Source organism: Dermacentor variabilis, unplaced genomic scaffold, assembly GCF_050947875.1.
Source record: "Dermacentor variabilis isolate Ectoservices unplaced genomic scaffold, ASM5094787v1 scaffold_15, whole genome shotgun sequence".
NCBI classification, from domain to species: Eukaryota; Metazoa; Arthropoda; class Arachnida; order Ixodida; family Ixodidae; genus Dermacentor; species Dermacentor variabilis.
The window spans coordinates 662,331-689,544 of record NW_027460313.1 but is presented as its reverse complement, the minus strand read 5'-3'; the positions used below and the strand labels follow the sequence as shown (position 1 = coordinate 689,544).

The following is a 27,214-nucleotide window of genomic DNA, read 5'->3' as shown; positions in this document are numbered from 1 at the left end:
CTTGTGCTGTTCGACACAGACATAGTTCTTGCCTCAGGAACTGTGTCGACTAGTTTTCCCGTTCTATAGGAGTGGGACGATGACGCAGGGGTAAAACGAGTGGCGTTGTGGAGATGGCGAGCGGTGAGCATAGGTGGAAGGAGTGGCGGTGCATCAGGAAGCGACGGGAAGAATGCACCTGGAGGGGTGTAGGAGGGTGCAGGTTGGTCAGCTCGGGAAAGTCATAAGCAACCTTGACAGAAGTGTGCCACGTGACCAGGGATGCCACGATAAAAGCATGTATGGCGATTGTCGGGTGTGTGCCATGTTTCATTGTTGGCTTGTAACCTGGTGGGAAACACGGGAGGAAGTGGACGGGATGGTACTGCGGGCAGTGGTGGCGAGGACGTCGGTGACAGAATCCATGCTACAATTTCGGCGTAAGTTATAGGTGCAGGTACGTACCGGTGGCGGTGCGCACGGGGACAGGGTATCATTGTTCCTGTATCATCTGCGGCAGGTTTGCAGACAAAGATGGCGTAAGGCTTGTGGTGGTATTGCGTAGACACAGCTGCCGAGCGACTTCCGCCCGAATGAACTCCTTGCTCTCACAGAGCAGGGTGCCGTGGTTGAAAACTGCGGTTAAGCCCGAAGCCGAAGCATGCTGTGTGGAAGAATGCGGAGTCAAGAGACATGGTCTGCGGAGTTCATAGTAACTCTAACAAAGTTCAGTGATTTCGACAATAGTTTGCAGGTTTTTTGATAACAGCATTTGAAAGGCGTCTTTCATGTCCTTCAATATATGACGGCTCCTATTGGATTCGGTGATTGGTGCATTTACGTGCTTAAATAGATCTTGAAACTTTAAAAGCGCATAAAGACGAGAAGGAAGAGAGAAGACAGGATGAAGCGTCTCGTCTTGTGTTCTCTCTTTGTTCTCGTCTTTGTGTGCTTATATTTTACGGTTTCAAGGTGCAAGTAAACAGACTAGCCCAGTTGTCCATTCTGTTATGCGCATACAAAGGTCGACAATGACTTTTATGTAGTTGGTGAGGTTCTCACCGGACTGCTAGGAACGGTTGCGCAAGCACTTTTTTGCACACGAAGCTTTCGTACCACGGGGGGACCAAAAATTTCCGTGAAGCTCATCCTAAAATTGGACGCAAGATTCATGCCTTTAAATTCAAAATTGCATGCTAACGAGTCCATAGAATTCATATCGTCTTTCAAATACTTAGGCATCACATTATCTAATGATCTAACATGGAATGAACATATCACTAACCTGATATCATCAGCTAACTGGGATTTCTTAAACGTCATCTTCGCCTCGCCCCACATCACGTGAAATTGCTTTCTTACAAGTCGCTCGTTCGACCTAAACTAGAATTTGCATCCGCCATATGGAACCCGCATCATGTTAACCTGACCTGATAAATTATCTAGAAGCAGCCCAAAATCATGCTGCAAGGTTTATCCATTGTTCTTATTCCTATGACTTCAGTGTTTCAGCCATGAAAACTACATCTGCCTTATTGCCTCTTTCAATTCACAGTTATATAGCCACCCTATTAATGTACCACACGTTCTATTACTCATCACGCAATCGTGCACTTTACATCATGCCAGCATCGTACATTTCTCACCGCACCAACCACAACCTTCAAGTTATTCATCCATGTGCCTGAACTGTTACTTTTTCGGCTTCCGTCTTCCCACGTGCAGCTAAAGATTAGAATGGCCTTCCCCAATATATCATTGATATCACCTGTGCATCATCATTCGTTTCAAAATTTAAATAATCGTTTTTTGTGTATAAACAAATTTGGCATTGTTATTCATATTTTTTAAGCTGATTGTACCCCTTATGTATACCCCTTCGTGGGGTCTTTAAGTAAATGGAGTGAAATGAAAGGTGCGAGGGTGAGATTCGTGGTTGCAGAACCACATGTTCGCGACACCCATGAGCTAGAAGATCGCATTGTTTAATTTATTAGCATCATCCCATTTCTTGTGGGCACTCACACATCTGTAGGATGAGAGCCAATCTTCGGCGTCGTTTTCGTTGGAGCCGCTGAAGTTGCTGGATGCAGTTCACGTAGCGAGCTGGAACACAGAAGCGTGGGCGAGGCCGGCAGAGGTGTTTGGCTCGCATCATGAGGCATGATTAGTGGCAACTTCTGACTGTGGAGTTACAGGTTTGGGGAAAGCCTAGCAACCTCCAGAAAATAAATATGCAATGCAGTTTTATTAACAAGCCAAAACGATACACAGACAGGTCTGTTGATCGAGTGTCAGGCACCAAGCATGCGACCTCTATCGTCGAGCAAGTAGTTGACGATACGCCAGAAGCTCACAGTTGTCTTTGCCACACTCTGGTAAATCTATTGCAGTTTGTCATTTTGCCTTTCTCTTCATGTTTTCGCTGTTTATTAAAACGCATACTTCTATATTGTACTTCTATATTTACTTCTTATTGTACTAGCTTATAAAGAACCCAGTTAAATCAAGCTCTTCCATGCTTTATTTTCATCATTACTCACTCAACGTTTCTTGCTTACCTCGGCTGCATACCAGTTATCAATCTCTTTCCAGCTTTTTTCGCCAATAATCTAAATGTCTTGTGACGACCCTCCTGGGTTCGTGAACGAGGAGGAGCTCGAGGCACAAGCTGTCAGAGAGATGCTCGACAGCATGGTGGTGGTGAACGATAACCGACCGCCGGCAGCTGTGCTCATCGGTGTTTATTTGGTGTGGGGACCAATGTTGCTCACGAGCTTGGCAGGCTGCCGAGCCTGGCTCCCGATTCCCGAGATTGTTCCCAAGGGGACGTTGTGTGCTCGTCATACGTCTCTTGCTTATCTCGACTGCTGACCAATTATTGCTTCCATCCGCTTCGAATCCGAGCACTCCCAGAATGTTGACGTTCCCTGCGGTTCTTGCTGCATAAATATCTTGGCATTCCATTACGATGTGCTGAGTCGTCTTCAAACGAGTGCTACGGCACGAGGGTGCTTCACCACGTTGTGAATATTTGCTCCAGCATGTTTTTGTGCTCGGGAAGCGAGCTTGGGCCTTTAATAGCTAGGGACAGCCCTTTCTGTTACTGTATGAATTTTCTCCTGATTTCTGTATTGCCATGGTTGTAAATCTTTGTGGACTTTCTTGTTTCCATCCTATGCATAAAATGTACAGTATCTGTTTCTCTCACTTTCTTTTTGATGACACTGGGTTGTCTGTTTACACTTTCAATCAACCTGTACTTGGTAGTGAACGTCTGTGACATTCTGTGTGTATTTGTATAGTGTACCGAGCCACCAAGCGGACACTGTGTTCACTTGGTTGTCACTATCTGCATGAATTTGCACATGTGCATGGCCGACAGTGTTGTTGATTTGTTTGGCCGACTGTGTGGCACTCGAGTTGCACAAGTATGCATTGTCAATTTGGCCGAGGGCTTTGGGTCATGCTACAGCTGGGGGCAGGATAGTTATAATAATAGTTATAATAGTTCATTATGCATTTTCATTTTTGATGTACGTAATCACTATGTCCTCGAGTAATACCAAACAAATAGTGTAATTCCGCTATGTACCATACTAACGATTTTGAACATTTTTGTTAAAGGCGAACTCCAGCGATTTTTCTATGTCCACTGATCTTAAGAAAATTTTGAATATATGTTCTCTTTTGCATGTTAATTATCTTTGCCAAACAATATGGCTGGAAGTCATTTAGTTTTCCTGAAAATTAATTTTAAAGAATGGTTGCGTTCCCGACTGATGACTTTTTACTGGCCACCCTGTGTTTGAGATGTCTGGGACTACATCGCCACCGTCGCTGAAATCGCCGCTGTCTGATTCAGAAAATCTGTAAAAGCTCCTTGTGTCATCAGGAGACATCATCAGCTTTGCTTGTTTGGCATTAGCACCATGTGTACTGCGTGTTTAGCATGCTTTCTGTGTGTTTACATTATGATAGTGTAAAACCTGACGTCATCGACTTGTCGTGACGTCACACGAAGCAGCTACCCGTTTCGGTTTCGGTATCTCGTTTATTAGTTATTTATTATTGTTGATGAATTTCTAAGCAAATTGAACCACCCTACCGGTGACAGGACTGTCAATGCCATTTGAAAATGACAGTATCCTGATATGGTTAAAAAAACGGCCGAGTTGCCCTTTAAAGGGACACTAAAGGTTACCAGAAACTCAAGTTAAAGTGGTAGAGCAATGTTCTAGAACGTCTAAGGCTTCAATCTAATCGCGAACAGAGCTTTAGTAACCGAGAAATTGAGGTAAATGCATGACACGATTTGAGACCCCCCAGCGACATTCCGGTACTAGCCCGATGACGAAAGGACTCCTCATAATTTGTGTTACTAATACTCAACTACTCGTATTAAAAATATCATTTCATTCGATTATAAGACGGAAAAAAATGCTACTTGTCTACGTCTATTCGATTCTAAGAAAAAATAACATTTTGACGTTACCCTTCAGTAATATGGGTGTTCGAAAGGTTTCGTTTTCGCTCGACTCTGCGCGCTCGACACTGCGCCGCGCACGCTTTGGAGTTTCAGTAGTTTCGTTATCGCGTCGTGCTGTGAGGGTTCTCCTGGCTCGCGAAACTTTCATTTGGAACAAGCAGCGAGATGCCACGTCCATGTGATGTCGTGGGAAGCCCTCGTTGCTTTCCCGCTCCGGAGAGCCGGTGTCGAGGCCGCCGTCGTAGTACGCAACGACGCCGGCAGTGCGAGCCCTCAGCAGCAGGTCGCGCTCGTCGGTGCTCAAATCGCTGAAGTTGAGCCCACCATCGTGAGCCAATCTGTCGGTGTCAGGGTCCATTGCGACGAGCGTAGAAGTTAGCGTCATAGAATGAAGTACCAGCTTATGGGCGTCTTGCGCTGGAGTTTGAGGTATAGTAGCGGCGTCTGGTGGCGGTGCGGGAAATGACATCTGGGTCGTGCCAGCTTGGGTCGTATTGAGCCCTGGCTGAGGCGAAGCACATTTCTAGGCCGAGTTTTGCGTCGATTCGCACATTTTTATGCCCTGTTGCGAGTGCGAAAAGACTCGTCGCTTCTCATAGACCACGCCGACCACGCTGCGAGCTCGCCACAGCCTATAGTTTAACGAAAACAGACTCTCCGTGTGCCGTGGGACGTAATGTGGGACGTAATTCGTTTCTCCTTCCGCTAGCCACCATACTCCCGCTTTCGCTCTGCTAGGGTGGCTAGAAGGCCACCCTAGCTCTGCTGTCGGCTCTGTCTTGGCTCTGTTTCTGGCCGCGCGTTCGCGTTTTGCGCAGAAAAGCCATAGCGCCGTCTGCGGACGCCGTTCTACTCACCGATGGCGCAACGTCACTATGAGACCATGATGTCAGTACTCCTCGATCGGAGGGCGGGCGATTTGAACTGCGCTAGAGGTACGCGGACGCTTCAGAACGCATTTTCTCTTAAAATAAGTCTCCTTGGCACGAAGCAAGCGTTTCGAGGTTTCTGTGATGGTATTTCAGCAGTCCACGTTGACTTAATAGTAACCTTTAGTGTCCCTTTAAGCATAAAAACAGCATCTTTTGCGAAGTATCCATAGCAATGTCAAATTGATGGGCACACATTGTTCTTGCTGAAGATGGTGGGTAGCTGTAATACAAAATAAAAAAATCTGGCGAATAGTCATCACTTTTAGTGTACTGACATTGCCTAATAGGCACATTATTTGCGGAAATTGTGAATAATCTAGAGGTCTTTATTGACTAATTTACAGTTTTATTGCGCAATAATATGGACACTGTTGTGATCGACCTCTCAGGTGTGAGAAACATTCAGGCGTGCATTCCTACGACGAGATTATTTTCCTTGGTCAAAAAAATCTTGTTAGGACCAGCCTGGACTTCGACCTCTCAAGTGTGCGAAAGATTCAAGCGGGCGTGCCCATGTTGAGATGAATAAGCATCTTGTTTGCGAAAATTGTGAATAATTTAGAGGATTTTTTTTCGAGAAATTTACAGTTTTATTGCGCAGTAATATGGACACTCTGTTATGATCGACCTCTTGAGTTTGAAAAACATTCAGGCGTGCATTCCCACGACGAAATGATTTCCCTTGATCCAAAAAAGCCCATTAGGATCAGCCTGGACTTCGACCTCTCAAGTGTGCAAAAGATTCAAATGAGTGGGCCCATGTCGAGATGATTTGCCTCGTCCCAGAAAAATAATCACACCTCTATGCCCTCAGCAGACACGAAGAGGAAGACCCAAAGGAGTAGACACAAAGGAGAAGAGGTCGTTGACTTCCCAACCTAACAAACGCACTGACACTTTCATATGTTCCCCAAGTTTTCTTAGTAGAAATCAGTGACCAGAAGATCACGAGGGGTTATTTAAGGCCATCGTGGCCCACATGTTAACCAGAACCGCTCGCGACTTGGGTAGAGTCACAACCATGTACCAATGAAGTGGATGCATTCTTTTCATTCTCACGATGCCCGCCTTGTCAATTGCCTTAATTAGCTGCGCCTTTCTCTGACCCTTCCCGACCTCAGTTCCCAGCTCTTCACACAGTAATAAGAACTGTGGCTTTCTCTGTTTGCCTAAATTCATGGTCAATCCTGAACGAGGATTTTCTTACTCTGATGCGACGTGAGAAAGCCTTTAACAGGAACCTTACAAAAACTGATTTGCCATTTTAGAACACACACGAGCTAAACCTCGCAAATTCTCAAAGGAAGTCGAGAGCTCACCATTCTGCTAAAGCCAGGACGAAGTGTGGAGTATCCCACCGCTGCCACCAGCTGATACAATCTCGACTGGGTGAGGTGGGTCTTCACCGCAAGAATCACGATGCCTGCCTTTGTCGTCATTTCCTGATCCTTGCGGTGAAAACCTAGCTCACCCGGTCAAGATCCAATCTACTCCAAGCGCATTTCTGCCATTGCCGTGATGTTCCATAACAAGTACAAACACCGTAACACCATTGATGCGCACCATACGCTGTATGTGCGAGTGAAAGCTTGGGAGATTCAGCCGACGATCACGGTCCAATCTCGCGCGCGCGAGGGAGGAACGTGAGCGGAAGCGCACTGACTTTTTTTGCGCGTGAGGCATGGGTGAGGGAGGTAAGGGAGGGTATGTTTTACTAATGCGGCAGCTGTTTAGACACGCGCCGCGTGGGCACTGTATCTTGCAAGCCATCTATGACGTGGACAAAGCGCCCGCCTGTGGGGGCCTCATCTTCAAAGCGATCTGCAATATGGACAAATGACGTGGAGTGCCGGTAGCTTTGTATGCGCTGTGCTTTTGAAGTTTAGTTGGCGTTGCAGCGAGAGACAGCATGAAGGTCAATTTGCTCGCTGCTGCTGCTGCGGTTACTCACTCCAATGCTTTGACAGCGAGTTTCTGCGGTCATTGAGCGAGATGTGTTCATGTTTACCGGTGCGCGTGTGACACCGTGCTTGGTAATTTAGTTTGTGAATGAATGTTTGCAAGTTTATACGGCCGATAAAACTAATATGCTTACTTCGTATAGCAGTCTACTGATTCAATATTGCAATCGATGCTTTGCCTTTCGGGCAAAACTGCGACTTTTTATTATGCCTTGTGTATAGAACGGTCTGTGGTTAGGGTTGTCATGGCACTATTGTTTAGTGACTGTGCTGGTTTAAGAGGTTTCTCATCAGTGTTTTCAAACTAGTATTCAACATTTAAAGATTCTTATGGTGACCTGTATGTGATTAGAAAGTAGTGGTTTTTAGCTTGTCCTGTACTTGGTAAACACCGGCATACTGGGTGTGTCACTGGAGGGGTAGATGTGCAAACATGAGCTTGCACGGTGCAGCCACCTACTGGTGCAGAGCTCAACTAGACAAACACAAATATTGTAGTAACTGATTGTATTTAACTTTGCTGCTGCAGTTAATTTTCGGCTGCAACATGATTATGCTGCTACCAATTATTTGCACTACCTGTGAAGGGAAATACACTTCGTTGCTGAAATTTTAGCTCTGTGTTTGTCTGATAGAGCTCTGTGCCGCCAAGTTGCTGCACCGCACAGGCCGTTCACATTTGCAAACCCTCTCATCAGGGTAACATGCCGAGCCCGCTTGTGTTTAGCCGCATACCGGACACGCTAAAGCTCTCTAATATTACACTGTGTCTCCTGCTGGCTGGCATCTGAGCTCATCTTAGCACTAATAATTTCAGGCATATTGCCTCATCTGCGGAAGTGGCCAGGAGCTCTTCATCTGTGACAATGCGGATTGCAGCAGGTGAGCATGTATTATTGTCGTATTCTTTCTTGGAAATAAGTACACATCTTCATTTAACGTTATGCATGTACACATTACATTTACATTACGTATCCCTGCAGATAGACCCATGCTTTGTGTGCAAATCCAGAATAATTCATTTGAGATCTTGTTAAACTTATACTAGACACACTTAAGCACTTCACAGACACAGTCAAAAGCTTTGTTTCACCAAGTTTTTGGGTGCCATGTATAATTGTATACTTTCCTGCTTGAAAGTTTCTAGAGTTTCACATAGCACACATACTGCTAATTTCGTGGAAGTGCTGGCCCCAATTTTGTTTGCCATTTTTCTATGGAATGTCTATGGTGCTGATTACTGCATCTTGTTATTTTTGTAGCTGCATGTTTGCATTTTTTGCAGTAATTTATGAAATTGTATATTCTTTCAAACCATTTATAAAAAGCGTGTCTTCTTGTTCAAAATATACCCTATTCTGCGCTTGTAGTTTGGTCACGAACGTTGGCTTTCTTTGGAAGCCAACGGCTTAAACTTTCGAAACTGAGTTGCATGCGTAGTTCTTTAACTTACTTGAACGTGCTTTTATGACACATTCTTATGCACATACTTGCACAAAGTTCTCAGGCAATTTCACCGGTAGTCGCCATCCAAGCCGCGGAAGGATACAGAATGCAAATTCAAACTAGAAAATATTGTTCAGTCTTTGGGACTCGTGTTCGCAGGTGCCAGCCTAAGAGAAGCTGCGCATGGCTTACTTTATTGATGCATGGCGTGTCTCGATAGGAGAAGGCCAAGAACAGATATTCGGCCTTTTCCAGGAGGTATTTGACTGCCCTGACCATACGATCAACTTCACTCGACTGCAGAATGCTGAGGATGCTAGTGACGTGACTGAAGCCATAGGACAAAGCAAAGTCGGCAAATTCCCCGGCTGTGAACTGAGGCCCGTTGCCGCTGCATACTGCCTTTAGGATACCTAAGCATGTGCAAGTTTTTGATGGCTATGACCGCTTGTGCTGTCGTAGGACGTAGGCCTATCACCTCACGAAAACAGGACCTATAGTCTATGATTAGCACGCAGACCTCACGGTTGAGTTGAAACAGGTCAATTCCTACTACCTCCAAAGCCACTATTGGAGTTTCAGTAGTGAGCATGGGTGCTGCTCACCCAACCCGTGACAAGCTGGTGCAGTTCTTCACCAGCTTGTCAGTTCAAGCATTTATGCCACAGACTCCCTAGCAAGAGCTTTGCAGCGAACCCTCCTTGATGGCCTCATGAACAATTTGCAACATGTGATGATTGCTAAATGCAGGAACCATGATCTGAATACACTTCAGAAGGAGATCTTCACAGATGTTGAGAGCGCCCTGGTATTGCCTGTACTTCTTGATGTGTACCAAACGTGTGAGCTTATTAGCCAGCCTTTGTTGCAGCACCCTTGGAGCAGGTTGCATTCCTCATCGCTAGCTTAGTCCTGATGAAGTTTGTGAAGGTGTGCTGACAGGACATCTAGCAGGGCGTGAATGATCTCATTGATGAAGAGCTTTATATCATCTGTTTTGGAATGGTATTCACACTCGAAGCTTGCCTTGGCAGTATGCGCGAGAGCGTGTCGGCCGTGGCAAACGGATTTCCCAGTGTAGAGAGCACTTGGTAGCAGAATCGCATAAGGTTCAAGTGGAAGCACTCAATTCCTGTTGGCAGCACGTCCACATACACGGAGTCCAGCAGTGTGACAAATGTCTAGTGATCCATTTTTATGAAGAAGTGGAAAGCAGGGAGAAACTCCTCAAATTACTACACCGCCCAGGTAGCAACTAGAGCCTCCTTATCGGCCTAACTGCATCGCTGTCCTGTAGGCATGAGCGACCTTGAAGTGAAGGAAATGGCTCGGCGTTAACAATAAGGTCGCTCTTGCAATTATACGGCTTCCAAACTTAGAAATCTTGCATAAACAGACACCGCAGTCTTGTAAGCTGCATTATACCGTGCAGCACAAAGGTCCTACGACAGCAACAGCTTCAGGCCTTCAAAGGCAGTTTGCTTATCGGGTCCCCACATCTAATGGGAATCTTTGCAGAACAGCACATCAATTCAAGCAGCTGTGTAGGAGAGCTGTGGCAAGAAGCATCCAACATGATTCATGAGCCCCAGCAGATGACAAACCATGCAGACATCTTCGGGAGGTGGCATTTTCCGGATTGCTGTAATCTTGTCTAGATCTCGACAGATACCTTGAGCGCCAACAATGATGCCCAAAAACTTGACGTTGCTAGTCGTGAAGCAGCACTTCTCTCGATTCAGAATGACGCCTGCCCTCGCAAGCCTAGCAAGACCTTGCTGGAGACGCTGGTCTTGTTCGGCTCAATTTTGCTGAAGACATGTCCATCATAAATCATATTGACATGTGTACCTGTTTGTCTTTATCGGGTGTCCGTGTTTCACCCAGTGTCTAACAAATGTTATCGTTCAGTGCAGGACGCGCCTGCATTTATCGGAAGTTTCTCGAATGCTATCCATGGTTCTATCCGCTGTCTGTTTTCACCGAAGCTTGCGTAATATGATTGCATGTATGCGCAACTTGAATCACGTAGTACTTTCTGGATGACACGCGGGCACCAGCGATTACTCTGGAACCTCTGGTGACTCATGTATAAAAGCCGACGTGCGTGACCCGCTGATTGGATGTTCAATGATCGCCGAATGTGTTCGCCGCTATCGTTGTTATTTGAGTGTAGCCTGTTTTTGAGCGCACAGGTTCGCTCAATAAAACGCAAGTTTAGTCGATCGCAATTTTGCTGCTTCCTTCACCGTCAGTACTACAGTCGAACCCCGCTACAACGAACGTCGCTTCAACGAAATTTTCGCTTCAACGAAATATTTCCAATTCCCCGTCAGCTCGCTATACAAAGTAATGGAACAAATTTCTCATCACAACGAACCATTTTTGGGGCGCGTTTCCGCTTCAACGAAATTTTTGCTATGCGAAGCTCGATTTAAAAATATATCTTACAATAAAACAAGCATATCGGCGCCCATCTATGTACTTCCATAGGCCCACGCTGCTTTGTTTCGCTAAACATTCGCTGGACCAAACTAATCCACTCACTGAAACGCACATGATCACCGCCATAGCTTGGTGTTGATGACTATCGGGCTGGCTGCCTTGCGACAAGGCGCGGGGGCAAGCTCCCGTTTTCTTCCAATCCAATTCAGAGCCGCAACCAATCCGTTGCCAAATGACGCAGCAGCCTGGCAACAGCAGCGCGTTTGCCCTAGTTTTTTTCACTCGTGCTTGTGCTGCTAGTGCGCTGTAATGAATGCGAGCATGGCGACTTCATCTAGAAAGCGGAAGTTCCTCTCGCTTGAAGAGAAGGCACGGATTATCAGCGCGGCATCCAGTGGCAGGAAAAAGGGAGATGTTGCAGCGGACTTCGGCATCTCACAGAGCACGCTGTCAACGATCTTGAAGTCGAAAGACGCGATAGCGCAAGCTCTTTCTTCGGGGACATCCGCGAAGCGGAAAAAGCTGACGCAAGCGGCTCATGAGGACCTTGAGAAGGCTCTGTACACGTGGTTCCTCGACGTGCGCGCAAAGAAGATGCCGGTCAGCGGAAACATGTTGCAGCAAAAGGCACTTTGCTATGCCTGTATGCTGGGCATCAATGATTTCAAAGCCAGCTCAGGGTGGCTGACCCGTTTTAAGGCCAGGCATGAAATCGTCGCTAAAGTGCTGTGTGGGGAGTCGGCCTCATCAGACGCCGACGCTGCATCTGCTTGGGCATCAGCTACTGTGCCGGAATTAATGGAGAAATATGCCACATCAGACATATACAATGCCGATGAAACGGGACTTTTCTTCGAGCTCCTCCCCTCCAAGACGCTTCACATGAAGGGCCAGCCATGCAGCGGAGGGAAGCATAGCAAAAAGCGTGTGACTGTGCTCCTGTGCTGCAACATGGACGGGTCTGACAAGCGCTGCCCACTGGTGATAGGCAAAAGTGCGAAGCCGCGGTGCTTCAAAGGTGGCAAGAGCCTGCCCGTCAAATATGTTGCCAATAAGAAGTCTTGGATGACACGGGCCGTTTTCAAAGAGTGGCTAACCGCTTTCGACCGTGACATGACGGCAAAGAAACGTAAGGTTTGTTTGCTCATCGACAATTGCTCAGCGCATAACGTTGAAGACGTTCAGCTTCAAAGCGTGGAAGTAAGATTCTTCCCGCCGAATTGCACGGCTTTAATCCAGCCGCTGGATCAAGGTATCATCAATAGCGTTAAAAGCGCTTATCGACAGCGACTGATTCAGCGGCTGGTGTTAAACATCGACACCGGTCGGGCAATCGAAGTGGATTTGTACATGGCTGTACAGATGGTCTCAGCAGCGTGGACGGCAACCAGTCGCAGTATCATCTACAACTGTTTTGTGCACGCCGGCTTTCACTCCGATGCTCAACTGGCAGCGAACTCCACGTCGGACGAGGAAGGCTGCAGTACAATTGCTCCACCCTCCACAGAGGCCAATGCGGCATGGGCAGCCCTTCAGGACTCCGGAGATGTGCCGGCCGATGTTCACATCGGCGACTACATCGCTGTTGACAGTGAAGTGCTAGCTCACGAGGAGCTGAGTGACGAAGCTATAATTGAGGGCGTTCGCCACAACGACGCATCATCGGATGATGACAGCGACGCGGAGGACTTAGCGCCACCACCTGCAATAAAAGTGATGGATGCTTTTGATGTGATCCGCAGATTTTTCGGTGCTCACGATGACGACGTCGCGATGCAACTGTTCACCGAGTGCGAAAGCCGCGCCACTGCACTCGTGGCAAAAAAAAAGAAGCAGAAGAAGCTGACCGACTTCTTTGGAAATAAATGATGTTTTGGGACTATGTGGTCCAACCTGACAGTGTTTTTGGCCTGTTTTCGCCTCAACGAAATTTCGCTTTAACGAAATTTTTCGCGCGCCCCGTCAGTTTCGTTGTAGCGAGGTTCAACTGTATGTGATATCTGGTGGAGGCGCTGGGTAGGTCTGGCCATGAACTGTAATTCTTTCTGTGCCGATTTCATTTGGCGTAGTGAAGTGTCCTCCAGCTGTTCAAATTAGAGGGCCGTTTCTTGCAGTCTTCACTTTCTCCAACTTGGTGAAGAATAATCCACTTATGACGGAGTAGTCGTCTCCTGTGTCTACAAACGCGGTAACTTCGTGGATGGTGAGAATCACGTCGAGGTTGGTTGGCATTTGTTCATTTCATTGATACTAGCGAAATTTGAGCCGAAATTATTACTAAAACGGCACTTCACCTGCGAAACGCAGCTGCCATTTCACGCTTCGTAGCGCGGACATCTTGGTCTCATTTCAAAGAGCGGTCTTTTTTCTTCAATTTCCCGCCAACGCAGGCTCTATGCAGCCATTGGATTCCTTCAGTTACCGTGCCAAAGAAGGGTCCCAGCGCGCTCTTATTCGTTGGTGAGCGCACGGGACTTGAGGGCACCATACGATTGGCGGAATTCCTTTCTTGTCGTCTGCTCCCCGCTTCAGTCGGCCGTGCGCCATCCGCCATATTGCCCTCGCATGAGGGTCTGCTGCATGATGGCCCGTTTGGGAAGAAAATTCCACGCGAGGAACAAGTTCGGTGGAAGAAAGGTGCGACGTACATTGATTGACAACTGCGGTCTGATACAAGCACTCGGAGACCTTGCCATACATTGCGCTTTATGCAAGCGCAAGCCTATCCTCCACCAGGCGGTTATCTTGCTTAAATGTAGAAACCAAAGAAAAAGATAAGTCGTGGAAGCCTACAACATCAAGATGACCAGTCAGCAAAAAGATTAGCTTAATCACTGACAATAGATGGCATGAGTAGACTGGGAAGAGCATCTCTGTGCACACGAGTAGGCTATATTTGGGTCTTGTTTTCCAAAAAATAAAGCGGTTGTTAATTTGCACTCAGGTGTCGTGTGTTGTTTTTCTCGCTTAAGTCCTGTCCCTTCGTCACTTGGTGCAACAGTGTTATGTCCAACCAGCTAAACCACTGGGGAATTTTCTTTGATTATATGTAATATGCTCTGAGTGCGCATTTATGTGACAGTATTGTTTGCAATGCACATGTGAAAGACAGCACAAAAAAGATGCACTATTAGAGGTGAGCGAATAGGGATTTGTGGTACCGAATCGAACAGTGCCAGAAAAGAATTAAATACTTTTCTAAAAATGAATAGCCATTATCATAATTAATATAAATTGATGTTCACATCCCAGTATTCATGAAGTTAACAAGTTTCTGTCATTATATAGTACCTTATTAAATATTGTTTTTGAAAACACAAACTGGGCATTAGGAGCAAACAAGTACTTTATTTGCATGCACAGGGCTCTTAAGAGGATGCAAATGATCAGTGTAGAGCCTGTAAAGTGTGGCTGCCTGAGTGACATAGCCTGCTCCACTATGCAAGTTCTCATGTTTTGTGGCTATACTATGCCTGTCGGGAAAATTTACCGTACTTTTCTGCAACTTAATGTTTATGTGGATGCAGTTTGCGTTTTGAAATACCCGAAAGGTATGAAAAAAATATTTACATTTACGAAAACTTATATACCACTGCGACACATTGCACGTACACATCACAGTACACTTATACTTCGTAAAAATAAGAATCCTAGTACTATAACATTCTGTACTTGTTCGCAGTCACCAACGTGCATCGCAACCCGCAAAACAGCTCACATCAAGCAAAACACAAACAGCACATTACGAATGACTGCGATGACACGACACTGAAGCTTATCGCTACACATCGTATCTTCACTTCTTAAACACAAACCAGCACTCCATAAACATACAATCTTTGTAGTGATGAAGCACGCACATACACCTACGAACACCATACGCTGAGGTGAGCGATCGCAAGTTTTTCATTTTGGCGCATACCGAACATATGCCATGCCTAGAATGCATGTATATGCGATGGCCTTCGCGTTTGTAATGCAAATGCAAAAAAAGCTCAGTGCCCTTCCACTCTGTGAAGAAAGATAATCAGTGAAGCTGTGTATGTGGGCCCCTTAATGGCAAACTGCACCTCCGCCACGGGTCGGCCCGACATTGCGCTATCTTTGGGATCTGCCTCTGTATGGGGAGTGCTTAACGCATGCTTCACCTCCGCCGCGGGTCTGCCCGGCATTGCACTATCTGTGGGATCGGCCCATGTATGGGGCGTGCTTAATGCCTGCCTCACCTCCGCTGCGGGTCGGGCCAGTATTGCACTATCTTCGGGATCGGCTCATGTATGGGGAGTGCTTAACGCCTCCTTCACCTCCGCCACGGGTCGGGCCGGTATTGCACTTTCTTCGGAATTGGCCCACGTATGGGGAGTTTTTTGCTTACCACGCCAACAATGACACGAAAATTTCCTTTGACGATACAGGTATACAACTTCGCTGTAAAAACGGCCCAAGACACGAAATCAGGGGCTTCATTTCTTGCGACCTTCACGTAAACACAACACACATCCATATGTTTCCTTTTGTGATCTCACATACTGAAGAGGTCAGGAAGGGTACAGGGGCTTGCTGCGTTTGACAAATAGCTTTGCAGGTGCTGAATAGCTCTTGCAATGATCACAAAAACCACACAAAAAACAAACTGCCGCTGTAGCCTAGGGGCCTAGGCTTCGCGTTGCACTTCGCTTCGAACCAGTGCCATGTTTGTGCTGTCACCGCAAGGAGCCAAAAGTTCACAACCGCTCCTCGCGACGTCATCTCGGCCATTAATGGTGGACTGCTTGCTTGCGGTGCAGCTCGCGGTGATGGGCGGCTGAAGTGTAAATCGGCCCTCACTCTCCCAGGGCGTGTTATTCTCGAAAAGGCAGACGCAGGGGGAGACAAAAGCTCCACGCACCGCACATGAGGGTAGCCAACCTGCCTGATGGGTCCGATAGCTTGGTCAACGCGCACCTGTGCACTGTAATTGCTGATCGACGGCGAGTGGTTGCGTTCGAAGAACTTCACCAATGTTGGTAATGGCCCGTATCTAACAATTTAAGGGGGGACGCAAGGATCAGATCGCAAAACTCGAAAAAAAAAAAAACAATTTTTGGCAATGACGTGTTTCGGTATCTGCAATGCCTAATCTATATTTTATCAAAATGGTTTGGCTGAAAACGCACTAAAAGTGCCCGAGAAAAATTAATTTATCAGTGCGTAGGGCAAGAAAACAGCTTTAAATCGCGTAAAATCACCGCAGTTCACGGAGCCCTAACTCGTCTTTCCCGCCACCGAACGCCGCCATCTTGGTATCGTTCCAAAGCTCGAAGTTTCGCCATTCCGTTTCTGAATTCTTTGGTCGTCGTCATCTTGTGACAAATGCAAAAACACAAAAGAAGCACAGGTCTGTGAGAGGCGGTCACACGGGCTCTGCGATGAAAGCGGGCCTCCGATTGGTTACCGTGTTGAAAGGCATCTTGCCATTGGCTGCTGCTGCAGCAGCGAGCAAGCTGGCAACCGCAGCGGACTGCAGTTGTCTGCTTTGAAAACCATGCCGGCGTCTTTCTTTGTTTGACACTCGCAGAATTTGGACTTATGAAAGCTCCCAGGTCAGTGATGGATCGTTGCTCGTTTGAAAAATTTTAAACGAAGCATGCCTTTGGAAAACGGAAGCGCAAGCCTCCTACGGCGAGAAAAAGATGGCGGCCAGCGGAAGAAGCGGAGCACCCGACTGAACACGCGGATAACGTGCCGCGTTATCTTGCACCGTGCGATTCCAGCAGCAAAACCGACAATCGCCCTGTGCCATCCACACTGATAACAAAGCCACCGAAAGACGTGCCAACCGAGGCTCTCGTACCTGTGCGTAAGGCCGTGCGAGTCAGCAACCGAGATCGCGTCGTTGGAGGCGATGCGGTGTACCCGGTTTCCAACGCATCGTGCAACAGGGACACACAGCCTGCGAGTGAGCCCCAACTGTCGACGAGCTACATACAGTATGGTGACTCAAGGCTCACCAGACGAATCGTCGCCCGAATGTCGCACGATTCAGACACACCTCGAACCGCATTTTGTGTCAGTAGTGACTGCAGAAGTGCAGACATGCAGCGTTCGCGACTCCCTTCGCGCGGTGTCCGCAATTGAGCGGAAGTTCAGTTTGATGGACCAGCAAGGCCAAGAACAAATTTCAACCCCGTGTGACTGTGAGTTCATTATTGTGCAGGTTTCCGCGATGAACTCTTTGATAACTCTGTGCCCAAGATGCCAACTGTGTTCTGTGGGTGTACACTGCGATATTAGGCTCGGTCTGGCAGGGAAAATGGTGGTCATGCATTACTCCAGAGGGCTCAAGAAAAGGATAGAAGGCATACAAAGCCCACCATACAAAGAGGCAAAGGTGTAAGAAGATGCCTGACAGCAATGATTCAAAATATTGCAGCCCTGGTGCTTTTTAATAAATTTGCAGTGCTTTTAAAACTTTGCAGCCAGTTTTCTCAATTGCACTTTTTTTGTCAATCACCTCGCTCGTGGAAAGCGTAGCACAACAATGGCTGGACCGATTTTGGTCCAATTTGTTTTGCTGCGATCCACAAGCTGTGCCGTACTTAAAGACAGTCCTGAAATGTTTCTTTATCTTTCCATGATTTAATTATTTCACAATAACTACATGGCTCCATGCATTGAAACACAGTCATGTGCATGTTATGTTGAGCAAAAAATTATTAGACACTAAAAAAAAAAAATTGAACACTGTCTTGGTGTAGATTAGACATTTGGGGAAACATGCAAACTATTCCCAGCTCCCTATCATGTTTCGTTACTGTGCCAGGCTTTCCACAAGCAAGGAATATATATATATATATATATATATATATATATATATATATATATATTTTTTTTTTATTCAGCATTGATTTAGACACAGTGAAGGTCTTGGATGGCAACGCTAAGGCAGTACATAAAGGCAGTATATAAATTCTTATAAAACAAAAACTAAAAACTAATGAAGATATTGTAATGAAAGTTTAGATTTGTCTCTTTATTGCAATGTGCAGTGTGTGTGCCAAATTTCAGCCCTTTCTGTCAAGAAACAAAAAAGTTATGTCTGATCCTCTCCTCCTCCCTTTAAGGAGTACTGACACAAAAATTTGAAGTCGAGATAACTTGTGAGATCGATTTAGTCGGTTACACACACATCGTCTATAATATGTCAGCGGCGAATATCGCTTAGAACATATTTAAAATCAATTTTAAAGTATGTGCGCGCAGCCAACCGCAAAACAGAGCACCTCGCGACATTGACATCAAGCGGGATTGTAAATAGCCAAGAAAACGCTACGTCATGTGGCTACGTCACGAATTTTCGTTGGCTGCCATGCGGCTTACGTGTGCTACCGTATTTACACGATTGTAAGTCGACTCGAATGTAAGTCGACCCCCCCATATCGCTTGACCGAAAAAAAAAAAAAAAAAAAAATCCGAGGGCGCATTCTATATAGAAAATTTATTAGTAGCTGACATGGTCACTGGACTACTCGTCTTCACTAGTGCTGTCATCATCGTTGCTGCGGTCCCACAGCGCGTCGTGGTCCAGCGAAATTTCAAATTTGGCAAACGACCGCACCAGGACATCTTGCAGAACAGCAGCCCACGCCAAATGCACCCAACCACACGCAGCTGTCAGGGAGGCTCTTTTGACAGGTCCGGTTGGCGTAATTTCGCAGTCTTCTGCCACCAGCCACTCGTACTCACGGCGGAGCAGAACCTTAAAATTAAGGCGAAGGTCCAGGCTTGTTTCATGACCACGTCACACTTCACTGGCAGGGACCGATCACGCATTTCAGCGACGCTGCCGCAAGCTTAGCCTACAGCTCCGCAAAGCGTCCAGACTTCGGCACGTGAGAAATTTCTCACTTGCCGCCACAGGGTGAAAATTTCGCTTCGCTGCAGTCGCCACTCTCGCACCACCCGCTTAGAAACATCGAAATTGCGGCCCGCTGCGCAGTGATTTGTTTCTTCGGCGTAAAGGATGGCAGCCCAACGAGTGCCGAAAGATTAGTGGGCCTGCTTAGTGACAACTGGGGAAGCATAGAAGTAGCACGTAGCCGGCAGTCAAGTGGAGCGCGTCAAAAAGTTGGTCAAACCAATGCCAATGCCTTTAAACAGAGAAAGAGAAACCCGCGAACGGTGTCTGCTCTTCCATGAACTACCGATACTCCCCGCAAGCGCCGCCGTTCTAAGGGTGCCGCCGCAAATAGGAACAGCGGCGCTTCCATCAACTATCGACACCCCCCCATGAGTGTTGCATGCACTGTAAGACTCTCAAAAATGTTGAAAAACCCTTCCGAAAAGCAAACAAACACGCGGGATAGCGAAAAGATACGGGTAGGACCATAGAGCAAACATAAAATTGTAACTACGTTGTAGCTCTCGTTGGTATCGCTTTTTTTTGGCGGGGCCATGCTTTGGTTTCGATTGTAAGTCGACCCCCCAACTTCAGACTTTCAAATTTTAAAAAAGGGGTCGACTTACAATCGTGTAAATACGGTATTCTCCTCTGTGTTTGCTTGTTCTAGCTGTTGTACTTGTAGTGGGATGCTCTCCGTGTCGCTGCAACTGCAGTTTTTATCATGTCCATCGGGATATTTCCCACACTATCAGCTGGACTGCGCTGCCACAACGTTCAACGGCAATTTGTTGTGTCTTACCATTGATCGTGACCGATGCGAGGGTTTTGTTGAGGTTCGTCCTCGCCATCGCCGGCCGCAATATCTGAGTCGCTAAGTGATTGGCCACGTCTAGAGCGCGAGACACATGGTGCGATTTTCTGTGCGATCTGTCGTATGGCGCGTCGTGTGCGACTTGCATGTGGCGATTCGGGACACATGGTACGAATGAACGAGCTGCGGGTAGCTTCGCCCAGAACCGGCGCCCCTGCGTGGAAGTTCGGAATGCTGCGTAACTTCGAAGAGAAAGTGAAAGCTACCGTATTTGCACAGCTATCTTGTTTGAAACAAACGATGACAATATAAACACGTCTATGCGAGCACTGTAGACGTGTTTCCGTAGGGCCGCGTTAGCAGTATCGGATCCGTTGACAGCCGCCGATGGCCAGGAGCCGGCAGGCATAGCTCGCTGGGCCATTGAATCTGACACCGGTTGTGCTTGTGACACAATCACTTGCAGCTCGTATAATGAAGTGCCTATGTTTGTCGGCACAACATGTACACAGTTATGTCACGCTTCAACTGCAGCACATTTGATTTCATTGGCGCCGACAGAAGCGAACGAGCATGCCAGGCAAGCTTGCGATCGCTTGGAGACGATGTAGGCTAGCTCGCCGGCCGTCTATCCGGAGCCGAGAGTCCTTGCGATGCGTCCGCAGCTCGTAATAAAACACCTAAATTCGTCAGCACAATCAATGCCTGAACATTTATGTTTCTCTTAAGTGAAAATACGGGTAGTTTTCCAGGTGCCATAAGTAGCGATGAGTAAACATGCCAGTCAGGCGAGCCGCTTCGTATACAGACGATCGCTGGGGCGCCTGCGCTTACCGCGTCCGAGTAGAAATCACGCCAACGATTTACTATTTCGCACAACGTTTTTTAACTCGCACTCTTTCGAGGTCATTTTATTCTAGAAGTTATTTCCTGTCAGAAACAAATTGTAGCCGATTTATGTGCCGCCGTCATCGGCAAAAGAGGCCCGCATTTCAACCAGGGAGATAAAAAAAAGAACAGACATGATCAGAACGGCGACGCGCCCGCTCGCTGGCTTCGCCCCGACGGGTCTACCACGTGGCCATGACGTTCACGCTACCGACCGATGCGGCAGTCGCACGACAATATTCAGCAAGTTGGTCACGCACGCTGGCTGCGCGTCGGAGCATACGTCATGGCTTTTTGCGAACACGTGACCACTTTGTTTACATTCCCACTTCTCCCGTCTCGTTGCTCTCTGGAACCGAAACTTCGACTGGTCGCTACAAAAAAGACTGCAAATAATTACCTGTCGCGCTCTGAAGTAAATGAGGTTTCGTGCCGTGATCGCTGGGTCATTAACTACTTATTAAAGCAGAAAAAAACCACGTGGATTATTTTTGTATCAGTACTCCTTTAAGGGATACGCTGCTTGTTTCAAATGCTTCGATTGATAAAGAAAACCAGCTTCCATCGGATGAAGGCAGGATTTCTTGAGCGCATTTAGAAAACAAATTAAAACCATCACTCACTTGAGAAGTTTGAAATGTGCACTTGGTTACGAAAGAACTGGCTTATTGCTGTGAGATTTGCAACACCAACATGTATTCCCTGGGTGAACAACTAGCTCTATGTCAAGGAATTTCAGAGTGCTGTTATTGGGTAGCTCATATGTCTGTTCAAGGGGCTTGATGTAGTCCAGGGATGACCTGAAAACAATTAGAACCCTGCATCATCTGCATCACATGTGAAACCTTGTCAAGGAAAACATACTCATCGACGTACCTAAAGATTTTTAGCACTACCTTGTCTCTCAAATAGCCAGACATTGTTCTGTCTCATTTGGCCAGCAACTCATCACTGAGAATCAGTGCTGTGCACGATCCAATTCAAGTTCCATTTTTTCTGAAGGTAAGGCGTTCCATTTCATTGAATGTAGGATGGCTCCAAGTAAAAAGATAGATGTTTTAATTAGTTACCTAGAGAAATGCAGGTAGAGCACTGAAGCCTTACAGAACCATTACTGCCGACACACTCTTCCACGGCGATCGGCAGTTTATCATGAGGTAATGCATAAAAGAGATCTTGCACACCTTTAGAAAAGACATAAATGTTTGTCAGAGCTACAATTTAGAAAAGTCTAGGTCTTCAGAATTTTTCTTAACTTATGGGCTGTCAATTATTAATAGGTTAAGATGCTCTCTAAGTACAAAGCAACCAACTTCTGCGAAGTGTAATGTTCAGGTATAACTCTAAAATGTATTTTTAGTGTTATCGAAAGAACAAGCTAAAGGTATTCAATTTAAAAGATTGGGCAGGTCTAAGGGCTAGAAATGCATCCGTGCTTATAACAAATTTAGTAGAGAAACATGATGTACAAAATAGCAGTAAGAGTAATGACATCCTCTGTTTTATGCATTGCAGGTGCATCTGTTCAAAATGCCTTAAGCGACTTGTTCATGACAGTGAACCAGAAAAGGTATGGTCAAATCGACTGATTTTTTTTAGCTGTCTCTCAGATATACTCAGCTATTTTGAAGACCATCAAATGTGCACAGCGACTAACAAGGGCTCCTCCATGCTGTGGGCCCATTAAACCTAAACTAATTGTTTAGAAACATCTAAAGTAATCAGCTTTCCTTGCTTTCCGAGCCCTAATATCATCGTTGGACACTGCTGTTACAGACAGTTATATCACTTCAGAATCTTGCTGTTTTTGTAGGCATTTCTTAAAAGAGCCTCTTACGATGGCTCTTTTAACCTTTTCTTTGAAACAGCGATGTGAGCAAGATATATTAATTGTGTTTAATATGTGCTGTATGTTCTTGTCTGCCATATGCCCTGTGCCTATGGTTTGATTTGTTATCACCGCTTTTTCAGGCATTTCTTTCTGAACCAGTTAGCTAGTGACAATCTCCACATTGATCACCATAAGTACTTGAAGCCGCCCGCATATCATTCCTATTGAATAGGTAATCGCAAAAATGGGAAGCATTAGGTGCTCCACCACAGTGTTGTTCCAGTCATTTTTTTTCCACGCACGAACCTTGTTGATAAGTATGTGCCAATCATCACCATCCGACATCATAAAAATTCACCTTGGTTCACACATCGTCTTCGTCGTCTTAATAATAAGAAAAAACGTTTGTACCGCCAAGCAATGACCACACGTCTCCTTTCATCATGGAACCAAGTACAAAAATTGTGATAACGAGTATCAGTCCCTGCTTAAAACAACCCTTCGTAATTTCTTCACTCACGACCTGTCTACTATGTTAACCAATAATTCTCATAGATTCTGGCGCATTATCAATCCGAGTTCCTATCCTGATATAGTACTAATTAATGCTGACGGACAACCAGTCACTGAAACTGAGTGTTTGCAGCTTCTAAACGATGCATTTTCATCAGTATTCACCAATGAAGATATAACTTCTTCGCCTATATTAGAGCCATTGCCTAACATTTCCATGCCAGAAATTGTCATCAGTGATTCGGGTATTCTTGCCCTGTTGAATAACCTCAAAACTACTACTAGCTCTGATCATCTTGGTTTCAATAACAAGGTACTTAAACACGCTTCTTTAAACATTTTTCGAGTGTTATCAGCCATGTTTTCACAATCATTATCATCTGGCATTATTCCTCATGACTGGCGAATAGCTAAAGTAATACCAATATTTAAATCAGGTGATCGCTCTGTCCCACTTAACTATCATCCTATCTCATTAACTAGCAACATATGTAAACTTCTCGAGCACGTCATACACACACAAGTCATCAACTACCTAGAAGACCATGATATCATCTTCAAGTACCAGCACGGTTTTCGCAGGGGTTATTCATGCAACACTCAGCTCGCCGGATTTACTAACGATATATTTTCCGCATTTAACGAAGGATTCCAAGTTGACGCAGTGTTTCTTGACTTCTCTAAAGCTTTTGATCGCGTTCCTCATCACAGGCTTCTAATCAAATTAACACACTTAAACATTCACCCAAACGTTCTTACATGGATTAAAGATTTTCTCTCCAACAGACAACAGTTTACCTGTGCTAATGGCTGTAACTCTTCTTCTGTTCCTTTAACATCTGGAGTCCCCCAGGGCAGCGTCCTCGGTCCCCTACTTTTCTTAATTTTCATTAATGATCTACCCAAATGTGTCTCATCTCGAATTCGATTATTCGCAGATGATTGTGTTATATATCGTAATATTAGTAATGACGCTGACCGACTTTCCTTACAAACTGATCTTGAGGCTGTGACCGCTTGGTGCTCTTCGTGGTTAATGACTTTAAATACATCTAAAACCAAGCTAATGTCATTTACCAACCATTCCACTCGACTTACTACCACCTACTTTCTCAATAATGCTAGAGTAGAACTTGCGCCAACTTACAAGTATCTTGGCCTTCATCTTCAGTCTGACTTAACTTGGCATTACCATATTAACACCGTCTTAGCATCAGCTAACCGAGCACTCGGTCTTCTTAAACGTAACCTCAAGCACGCACCTTCTCACTTAAAAAAACTTGCTTATATCACGCTGATCCGCCCAAAAATTGAATATGCTTCTGCCATATGGGATCCCGATCAAGCATACATAATCAACAACATTGAATCTTTGCAAAACCGTGCTGTTCGCTTCATCTTTTCCGATTATTCACGCTTCACCAGCGTCACATCGTTAAAACAACGTGCCAAGTTGTAATCACTATCACGTCGACGCCAGTTTGCTCGCCTAACCTTATTTCATAAACTTTATCACCATTCCACGCTTCACGAAGACTTCTTTTCACCACCCCCTGCAGTTTTCCCGCGCCGTGACCACGCTAACAAAGTAAAACGCATAATGTGCCGCTCGTCGCTCTACGCAAAATCATTTATTCCTCGCACAATAATAGAATGGAATAACTTACCATCACGCATAGCTACTGAAGTTAGCCTACCATCTTTCCAAACTTTGTTGTAAGAAAACGGTTAGTGGTAGCAGATTAGATATTACTTATGCCTATATGCACATATTAACATATTATGTAAGATGTTCTTGCGTTTTCATGACTAAGTGCATTTACCCCTTGTTCATATCTATATATTTTATGTTCCTTGTGTGTATGTTTATTTTATGTAGGTCTATTTCTTGTGTATATTTCATGTTTGTACCCCCCCCCCCCTATGTAATACCCTCATGTGAGGGCCCTCAGGGGTAATGTAAATAAATAAATAAATAAATAAAAAAATAATGTGAGCTGTACAGCTTACCTAATGCTGTTCATGCCGCGTCCAGTAAGCCTTACTGATGCAACATTTGCATGAAACGCAGTCATGATGCAGAAGTGTTAACCTACGTCAATTGCACTTATCTTTCAATTCAATTTTATTTTCCTTTCAGAGGGAGGTTTATGGACTAAAAGCCTCTTTTTTGCAGCTGGACTAGGTCCAGAAACCCGTATACATAGCAGAATGACACTGTCGGGCAAAGAAAAAAATATGCTGCAGCAAATGCCTAAAAAGCCATATAACAAAAAGAAACAAAGTAAAGGGTCACATAAAAGGCTGATTCTTGGGCTAGTTGGTATGTTTTGCTCATAATGGCAAAGCCTTTAGTGCAATTTAAAAAGACAGGGACGAGATAGCGCTGTCCTGTGTCTCTGTCACGTCCCTGTCTTTTTGAATTGTGCTAAAGGCTTTGACATAAAAGAACATACATATAATGCACAAGCAGTCTCATGTTATGCATTCTAAGTACGTTGATACGTAAAGAGCAAACTAGATATTGTACATTTTGAGTAAACTGTAACATATAAAGGAAAGTTGCATCATTTCAAATGCAAGCAATGTAAGGACGACAGACACGCTAGGTTATTGAATTCAAAATACCGATTGAATTTACAAAATACCGGAGCGGCTCGCTCTTTGTGAAGTGTATCGCATGGATGTACTCGCTCAAAGTAAAAGCAATTGCATGTTATAGTGACTAAAATTTGCCATTTGTTCCAAAGCGGCGAATCATCCATGTTTCTTTTTTATGCGGGCACAATTTACTGTCCTGTTGTGTTAAGTTCGAAAATTGAAGCTAGGAATTGCACTAATTCGACTGTCAAAAATAAAAAGTTCACACTATACGAAAATTGTGTAAGTGCTCTATTCTTATAAAGCAGTGTTTATCAAAAGTGTCTCCTGTTGGAGCCATGTAGTCGAAGTTTTCGAGGTGACGAATTACTTTTTTTGTGTAATGTGGAGAATTTTCAAAAGGTTTGTTCTTGTAGTCGCACATACATGGCTACAATAATTTGAGTATGAGGCAAAAAATGCGTGGTAGATTCTTCATTTAATTTCAGGCGGAAGAATGTCTCGGCATCGTGACAATGCTTCAGTAGCTGCAGACAGTATTTTGCAAACTCGTGTGCACTCCAAGTGTGCTGAAAGTGTGACACCTAGTATTTTGTGTTGTTCGAAAGCATTGATTGCCCATTGTATAAAATGCTGTCTATTAGCACAAGAGGTTTGTTTCTGGCACAAAAAAGATCACTTGTGTTTTAGCTAAATTAATCTTGAATGTAAGTACGCACAACAGCTGAGAATACCCAGTGCAAAGTCACATCTTTTTAGTAATTCATTTACATCGGGATCAGGAAAAAAGACATTGGAGTCACCAGCGTACACTATTAACTCAGCAGTTGTATCAACATTCACACTGTCCTTCACATGAACATTAAAAAGTGTCGGTCTTAACACGCTCCCTTGCAGAATGCCCCGGACTAAAGAAAGCATACAAGACTGCTCATTACGTGAGCACACGAAGTGGCATCTGTTTAAGGTTAGATCGTAACAGATTTAAAGGCGTTCCACAAATTCCATAAGTTCAAAGCTTGTAAAGATGAACTTCACGCTCGAGCAAATGAAAAGCATTGCTAAAGTCTATAATTAATGCTAGCGTGTATGACCGATTGTCTATGTGCTGAACTATTTTTTTCTTTAAAGTTAGCAGGGCGGTTTCAATTGATTTAGCTTTTCTAAAACCGAACTGAGCGTCAGATAACATACACTCTCTATCAAAAGATTTGTTATCCGTTAGCACATATTCATTTCAAGTCCTTTGGAGAATACCGGTAACACTGATACGGGCTGATAATTCGAAACTAAATTTTTATTTCCACTTTTGTATACAACAGAAACTTTGCTTTCTCTCACTGCGTCAAGAAATCTTCCCGTCTCAAGCACCAAATTGGAATATGCGTAAGTGCGGGAATAATAAATTCTAAAAAGTTATTTACTGTAATTTACTG

General features: G+C 45.2%; 1 protein-coding gene across 4 annotated transcripts in view; it reads left to right on the top strand.

The window, feature by feature from the left end:
- Nucleotides 1-27,214, top strand: part of LOC142568011 (DNA (cytosine-5)-methyltransferase 3C-like) — a 394,257-nt gene that overhangs the window by 139,624 nt on the left and 227,419 nt on the right. For all 4 annotated transcript variants that reach the window (XM_075678102.1, XM_075678101.1, XM_075678103.1 and 1 more), the window contains 2 exons: nucleotides 8,179-8,243; nucleotides 22,349-22,403. In XM_075678102.1, coding sequence (XP_075534217.1) covers nucleotides 8,179-8,243; nucleotides 22,349-22,403 — 120 coding nt within the window. The remainder of the gene's footprint in view (nucleotides 1-8,178; nucleotides 8,244-22,348; nucleotides 22,404-27,214) is intronic.